The sequence below is a fragment of the Theropithecus gelada genome, chromosome 15, assembly GCF_003255815.1.
Source record: "Theropithecus gelada isolate Dixy chromosome 15, Tgel_1.0, whole genome shotgun sequence".
Lineage (NCBI taxonomy): Eukaryota > Metazoa > Chordata > Mammalia > Primates > Cercopithecidae > Theropithecus > Theropithecus gelada.
Genome location: NC_037683.1, coordinates 60,011,832 through 60,020,403, shown reverse-complemented (window position 1 = coordinate 60,020,403; position 8,572 = coordinate 60,011,832). Strand labels below are relative to the sequence as shown.

Sequence of the window (8,572 nt, the reverse complement as noted above, 5' to 3'; positions counted from 1 at the left end):
ACAGCAAAAGACCTCCTAAAAGCAGAGAATAATTGGCAAAGAACTTTGCACATAGCAGGTTTTCCATGTTTGTTCAATGAGTATCAGATATAACGTGCAAGATAAAATTTGGTTTCTCAGAGATGGGCATAGCTCAGTAGCAGGGTCTTCCTCTCCTCTCCAGCCTAAATCATGCAGACCAGTCTGGACCCCAATGTGGTCATTAATTTTATGTATCATCTTGGCTAGGCTATGACAGTACTTTAGTTTGACCAGTACTTTGGTCAAACACCAGTCTAGATATTGTTGCAAAGGTTCTTTTTAGACATGATTAACATTTACATCAGTAGATTGAATAAAGCAGATTACCATCTATTACGTAAGTGGGCCTCATCCAATCAATTGAAGGCTTAAGAAAAAAGACTGAGGTCTCCTAAGAAAGCAGGAATTCTGCCACCAGACTGTCTTCAGACTCAAGACTGCAGCATCAACTCTTCCTGGAATCTCCAGACTGTAAACCTGCCCCACAATTTCAGACTTAGCTCCTACAACTATATAAATATAAATATATACATGCATATGTATATAAGTACATGCGTGTGACATATACTTACACACATACGTATGTATATGTGACATACACTTGACACATGCACACACACATCCTACTAGTTGTTTTTTTAGAGAATCCTGACTAATATAACCAGCATAACTTTCCTGCTAAAAACCAACCAGTGTTTTTACAGAAAGCCAGAGAATGAGTATAGGATTAGTTCATCCCCCTTCTCATAATTGACTTCCCTGTCCCCTTACTCCATGGATGGGAAAGGAAGTGGGTGTGAAATGATTCCTGAGGATGGGCATCATTCTGCATTCTGATGCAAGCATAGCTTCTTCTGCTGCCTTTGCTAACTTCACAGGGGCCTGACCCAAAAGCCAAAAAAGCCACGGGTTTATTTCATGTATCACTTCAATTTAAGTTATATGCCTTTCTTCCGGAAAGTCATGGAGTATCTGGAGATGAGAGGTTGCCTCTATTAGAAAAAGCAAGTTTTAGATAGCAAAACCCACTCTGCCAGAAATTCTTTGTTGCCTCTTGCTTACTGTTGTTTTGTACCAGTTCCTCCCCTATTGAAACGTATGCATTCCCTTTAGCCCTTTTCCAGGTATGTTAAGTTTGGATTATATTTCATTATCAGTTCCAAGAGGACTATCTGTTGATCCTTCAAGGAGCTGCCAGAGAAGGATGGGCTTTCCTCTTAAAATTTTAGATCTTTTGCTTACTCTTGAAAATAAAAAGAATACAGGGTTGACTAGAAGATTGGTCAGTCTTCCATAAGAAGATTAAAGATTCCAATTTTCAAAGAACAGATTCTATTTTCTAAAGAAATTTAATAGTAAAATCCAATGATACTCAATTGCCCTCATATGTGTCCAGTCATTGCTTATGATAGAACTTTTGTTAAAAGATGAAAACAATTTAGCATCTTGTCCTTCAATCCCTCCTCCACACAAAAACATAAGTCAGATTACAGTAGAACCTCCTGCTTAAAACATTTCAATGCTCTGCATGCCCTGTAGAATAAAATCAGAAGTCTTTAGGGTGCTATGTAAAGGTCAGAAATACCAGTGCTCACGGGATTAGAGGCAAGGCTGGGACTGAATGTGAGAGGAAGAGGCCAGGGACAAACTGGGCAGTGCACATGTCATCCACTGATACTGTGTTGGAATTAGAGAATGATATTGCAAGACACTCCAAATTTTCTTTTTTTTTTTTTTTTTTTTTATGTTGAAAATGTAATTTTAATAGTTAATTCTTCATCTTACATAGGAACACAATAAAATACACCACAATCTGAAGAAACTCCAGAATTACGAGAAAAAGAGTGAAGAAAATTCAGATGGGCTACAATATCCATTACCTTAAACTGCAAGAGACAAGGTTCCAACCCAAGGTTAACATTTATGTATTTATGACTGGCTACATTTATGACTTAAAAATTACAAGAATCAGGAATTAGATATGGAGAGAAGTGGGAAAGAACAGTTTTGTGAGGGGAGGAATTCTGTCAATAAAGAAGAAAAATTACTGAATTCCAAATTAAAGAATAAAAGGAGCTCCCATAGCAAATACTAGAGGGATGAAAGCAAGAATCATTAATTGAGGACTTGCTACTCTCAAAGGAATAAACCTTTCTGATGACACACAAGCTGGATGCTGAGATCTGCTCATCAGGTTTATAAGGAAGACTCACAAATGCCTCAGCAAATCCCAAATGATTATCAGATCAGTGTTTCTTAATAATACATGAAAGGTTACAGATGAAATTTTCAGACAAGAACCAAGAAAAAGGTCATGACCCAAATTTTAGGCAAAAATGTGGCACAACTGTGAAAGTCCTACATGTCAGTCACAACTGCTATCTTTGCTGTGACTTTCCTGTACAGTAATTTTTAAACATTGTGGCAAGACACCAATGATCGTCTAATCAGACAACACAAACACATTTATTTCAAATTCCTAGGAGGTTAAAAAAAGGTCAGATACTGATGCTTTATGCATGCTCAGGGCCAGTTTATAAATACTCCATTCAGTACTATCTTAACACAAATCTGCATCAGTGAAAAGAAACTGGTGAAATCCACCTCTTGCCATTCAATTTGCCAGATGGTGAAGACCAAGACAGAATGTTCCATAGTTTTAATTTTAAAATACGATTGTCACATTGGGAAAATGAAATAAACACAGTAAAATAAACTGTACAAAGGCAAAGTAGAATAACAAAAAATATTTTACTAAAACATAAGATTTACAGAAGTTTCCAGACAAGCCATACAAAATGGTCACAAGCTTTTTTTGAAGGGGGGAATCTACACTTGACAGCAATGTTATTAGTGAGGGCTGTGATGTTTGTTTAATGTTCCCATTTTGGTTCAAACAATCAAGCTTGTCCATCTACAGCGTCTAAATAAAGTTAGACTTGGCTAGAGAGCATATTCTAAAGACCTGGTTAGCTGCTTTTAACCAATGCAATTAGATCACCAAAAAAGGGGGAAAGGAGCCCATAAAATTAAAAATAAAACTACCTCCCCCCTCAAAAAAAATAAAATAAAATAAAGAAAAACACCCACACCCCTGCAGCTAACCTGACAACTACCTTCAATCACAGTGCTTTATACTTAAACCAGGATGGGGGAAATGAATAAAAGCAGGGAGGGGCCACTGCTTTTAAACGTTTCACAACAATCCAGATGATACTTCTAGCCTCTGTTCATGCTTTATGACAGTGAATCAGGACAAGACATAGATTTGCTAATGTGCATTTAATCACCAAAGGACTGAAGATGTCTGGGCTTTTTTATTCTGTAATGTTTCTAAGACTGTGTCCATTAAATGCAAACAAAAAGGAGGAAGTCTTGGCAGAACAGGAGAAGTGATGCACACTTGATGATCGGATCAATTTAAATATTATTCATGGCATATAGCCTAGTCCATGCTCTAGCTGTTTCTATGGCTTGGGCTTCGTTGGTCTTCCACTGCTCCGCTACATCATTTGCTAATGGATCATCTGGATTGGGAGCACTTAACAAGGCCTGGATCGATAGCAGAACTGTGCGGATCTGCAGTGCTGGGGACCACTTATCTTTCAAAATATCTAAACATATTCTTCCCAACTTGTCTACATTAGGATGATAAATTTTGGTCATGAAACGTACTTTAGGGGCTGCCATTGGGTATTCTTCAGGAAGGAATAGTTCAAGTTTAAAAGTCCCTCCCTCAAAGGGGGAATCTTGAGGGCCAGCAATGACCACATGAAAATAACGGGCGTTGCTCTCGTCTGGTTCTGCTTTGATGCCAGGAACTGGTTCTGCCAGCAAACGCTGGGTTTCCTTGATGATCCTGCGGGGCAGCCCGGCCATCTTGTCAGAACCCGAGTTCGGCCTCTGGTCTAGTCTCCGGCTCCGCTCCAAATTTTCTAGAAAGCTTGGAAATTCCTATTTTTTTCACGTGGAGGTTCTAAGTTGTAAATGTTTACAGCTTATTTTTAAGAAACACTAGCCACACAGGGTGGCATATGTCTGTAATTCCATACAGACATAGGTTTACGTAGGAAGGTTTACGTAGGAAGGTTTACGTAGGAAGATTCCCAGAGCTCAGGAGTTTGAGGTCCCCCTGGGTAATACAGTGAGAACTTGTCTCTAATAAACAAATAAATTAATAATGAATGAGCCAAACAAACCTCATCTAATTTCCAAATTAACCCCTGGATTCCTGTTTCCAATGCTGGACTTTGACTTATGTCCACCCGAAGGGCTTCATCTTTCACTCTGCCCCCTTATACTCACACCCTGTGCTCTGACCATATTCCAAGAATGGCAGTTCTTTGAATGTACCACACTGGTTCCTACTTTGGTGCCCTTCAACATGTGTTGCCCAGCCCTGCCTTCACCACATGTCCAAAAGTCCTTCCTTGTTCCCTTTTCTTGCCTGCAAATACATATTGCACAGTTCCGCTGAAGGACCTTTCTTCAAGGCATCCCTCACCCCTACCCAGGCCAAACTCACCATACCCTCCCTTGTCACCCCCTATCCCAAAACTCTATATAACCTCCTTATTATATCTATAACATTTTGCTCTTATTTATTTTCTTGATTCCTCCTAAAAGACTCTAAGTTCCCCAAAGGCAGAGATGGTATCTTTTCAATCTCTGTATTCTCAGCACCTCATGCAGTAGCTAGTATACCATCATCATCATCATAATTAACACATTCAGTGCTTACCATGTTCCAAGTGCTTTACAAGTATTAACTTGAATTCTCACACAAACCCTGGATAATTACCCTAATTTTACAGATGAAGGAACTGAAGCAGAGTGTCATAAGCTTCAACACCAAATAGTGTAGAGTCAGAGAGTATGGGTCTAGACGATGTTTTCTCTCATATGGCACAGTGTTATTTTTTGGAAATAAAATTAAACCTAAGGGTCATTTCCTAGTAGTTGATCACTTCAGTATTTCCAATCTCTTTCTTACGTATCTTTCCGTTGCTAACAAAATAGAAGGGCTCACAGATAGCTTTGCCAAGAAGAATTTTATTAAAATACTGGTGCTTAAAGACTCTAATCCCACCCAGCCCTCCTGAATTCATCTGGTCTTGATTCAGCGTTGGTGAAAACAGAGTGCAGTCTGACCCAGTGATAACCCCATTAGGCAGTTTCTTTTGATGCAAACAGCAATTTAAGCAAATATGCCCTTTTGTTTTTTCTAGTGCTCTTTGTTATTGTAGTAATATCCAAGCTGAGCTTCATGTGGGAAATCAAAGAGCCAAAGACGGGGACTTTTCATTATACACAGAAATCCAACGGAATGCTTTTTATTCCTATTCAAGCAGTTACTACTTATCTGCATGACTAAGGCATGGAAGATCTAAAAAGAAACTAAGTGCTAGTCTGGTCTCTGCTCCTTCACCCACATGGAAGTTTCACAAGCATGTTTAAAGTTTTGGGTCAAGTGCTGTCACTCTCAAAAACCAGTGGGTCTGCATTTTCCTTTGCACTACAGGTACTCTACGGACATTGCTGCGGTTTTTATCTGATTAGAAATATCCAACTAAAGTAGTTAAATGTTGAGAAAAGGTAAATAACTGATAGTACATAAGAGAACCTGAAGTACTCTGTTGACACTTAAATTATACAGCCAAGGACAATGGAGGAAATCATTTAGTGCTATTAATCAGTAATCCAACAGTATTGTGTCTGTGTGCAACTGTCTTTCTTTTGGCTAATATCTGTGAATTAATTGGTCATTGAAAAATCTGATAAAGGAATATTCTAAAAGTACACAGTGAAATCCAAATTATTTCTATCAATTACAGCTCACCTTTTCTGAGGCTTAAACTTGACATTTAAAAACATTTTAGTTATTACTTTGTTTTAAAATGAACAATATACCTCTGGTTAAAATTCTACCTTTTAAAAATTAAGGTATTTGAGACCTGGAGGGCTTAATCCTCTACTTAATATTTATTTTACTTTAGTAGTTTTTCTACAGAAAGTTTGTGAAAGATTTCATCCCCTATATATAGTTTTTTAATCCTCCAAAATCTGTTCCTACACTATATTCCTTGACTCATGAGGTCAAGTGGTGCCATCTGCTGGTCATAAGAAGTGGTGTCATCTGCTGGTCATTGGTATATAACTGTATGAGAAAAACCACATGCACTGCTCTAGAAGTAACTTAAGTAAACTGCAGTAGAGTACACTTACCACTTTAGAATTAACCTTTAAGTTATAACTTCTCTCTTCCTCTTCCACCTTTCTCTCTCGTGCTTTCTCTTATGAAGCCAATATGACTCAAGCTTTAGACTATTTTAAACGGCAGATTTGAGAGAAAAAAAAAGCAAACTTTTGATGCCCCCTGGTGTTCAGATTCCTTAGTATTTCTGAACTTTCTCTTTTGCTAAAACTAAAAACATAATAATGTGTTCTTCATTCATTCATTCATTCACTTATTCATTCATCTAATGAACATAACTATATCATGAATCTATGAATTACGCTCTATTTGAGATACTGGATACCAAATTGTGACCAACATGACAGGGAAAGAAAAAGGAAGAATCTCAAGACAAAGTTAAATTGAAATCTGTTTTTAAGTGTCCTTCGAGTTTCTCAGTTCAGTTGTACCAAATCTATGATGGCTGGCCTTATAAGCAACCTGAGGAAGAGAGGAAAAGAGGGTAGAAGCGAAGGGGAGAGAGGGGAGGAAGGAGAGGGGGCGCTGGCTCAGTGAACATGACATAATCCATTCATGACACACAGAACAGACAACTTGTTGCTTCCTCTTTAAGTGCATTATAAGTGTAACACTTTTTTTTTTTTTTTTTTTTTGAGAGGGAATTTCACTCTTGCTGCTCAGGCTGGAGTGCAATGACCCAGTCTCGGCTCACCGCGACCTCTGCCTCCGGTGTTCAAGCGATTCTCCTGCCTCAGCCTCCTGAGTAGCTCGGATTACCAGCATGTGCCACCACGCCCAGCTAATTTTTGTATTTTTTAGTAGAGACGGGGTTTCTCCATGTTGGTCAGGCTGGTCTCGAACTCCCAACCTCAGGTGATCCACCTGCCTCAGCCTCCCAAAGTGTTGGGATTATAGGCAGGAGCCACCACGCCCGGCCAACACTTTTAAATAAAGAAATAAATGAGGTTAATGGGAATATATTACTTTACGAGCAAGATTTGTGTCTAATGCTTTAATTTAATTATGGCAATTATTGTCAGATGGTCTAGGATAAAATTTTGTATCCGGTACATGACCTTTGGGAAGCTCTAGGAAGCCCTCAGCAACATCATATTTCCCTTCGCACACCTCTGCTCCATTAGCCAGCAAGAGAGATTTTCACGGTTGGATAAGAAGCTTCTTAGATGATCACCAATACTCCATGACTACTCATCAATCTAGCCACCCGAAACAATCACCAGTACAACAGGACTGCCATTATCTCCATGATATGGAGTGAAGAGCTCATCTACGTGCCAGGAAAGTGGTGCACTCCAGCTGCATGGGAACAGAAGCTCCTGTGCTCAGGACCCTTCTAGGCCTCACTTTATGTATCTCTTTATCTGGATGTTTATTCATATCCTTTCAAATACCCTTTGTAATAAATCAGTAAACGTGTTTCCCTGAGTGCTGTGAGCCACTCTAGCAAATTAATCAAACCCAAAGAGGGGGTCATGGGAACCCCAACTTGAAGCCCGTCAGTCCAAAGTTCCAGAAGCCCAGACTAGCAACTGGGGGGAAGGAGGGGATAGTCTTGTGGGAGTAAGCTCCTAACCTGTGGGATCTGATGCTATATCTGGGCAGATAGTTGGAATTAAATTAGAGGACACCCAGTTGGGTCCTGCTGCAAAATCGACTGCTTGCTTGCTGAAGGGGGAAAATAAGCACATATTTTGGGATCACAGAAGTCTCCTGTGCGATTGTTATGGTGTGAGGGCACAGGAAAAATGGTTTAAGAGTTTTTCCCAAACAACATGATATACATGTACCAAAATATTGCTGTATCCCACAATACATAAAATTATTTTGTGCCAACTAAAAAGAAAAGGAAAAACAAGAATTTAAAAATCCTAGAATGGTATTGGCATAGAAACAGACATATAGAACAGTGGAACACAACAGAAATTCCAGAAATAAACTCGTATTTGTGGTCAATTTAGTTTTGACAAAGATGTCAAGAACACACAATAGGTACAATGACAGTCTCCAGTAAGTGGTGTTGGAAAAACTGGATATCCACCCACAGAAGAATGAAATTACACCCTCATCTCACTCCATATACAAAAATCAACTCAAAATAGATTGCAGATTTAAATGTAAAGCCCAAAACTGTAAAATTTATAAAAGAAAACATAGAGGAAAAGCCCTGTGACACCGGTCTGGACGATGGTTTCTTGGATACACCCTGAAAAGCATAGGCAATAAAAGAAAAAATAGACAAATGGGACTGTATCAAACAGAAAAAGCTTCTGGACAGCAAAATAAATAATAAAGAAACAACCCATGAATTGGGATAAAATATTTGCAAACCTTACT

At 38.8% G+C, this 8,572-nt stretch overlaps 1 protein-coding gene across 1 annotated transcript; it reads right to left on the bottom strand.

Moving 5' to 3' along the window:
* Positions 1 to 2,752: 2,752 nt before the first annotated feature.
* Positions 2,753 to 3,942, bottom strand: LOC112608433 (ubiquitin-conjugating enzyme E2 N). The gene has a single exon (XM_025360329.1). The coding sequence runs from the start codon at positions 3,898 to 3,900 to the stop codon at positions 3,442 to 3,444; it is 459 nt and encodes a 152-aa protein (XP_025216114.1). The 5' UTR covers positions 3,901 to 3,942; the 3' UTR covers positions 2,753 to 3,441.
* Positions 3,943 to 8,572: the final 4,630 nt, after the last annotated feature.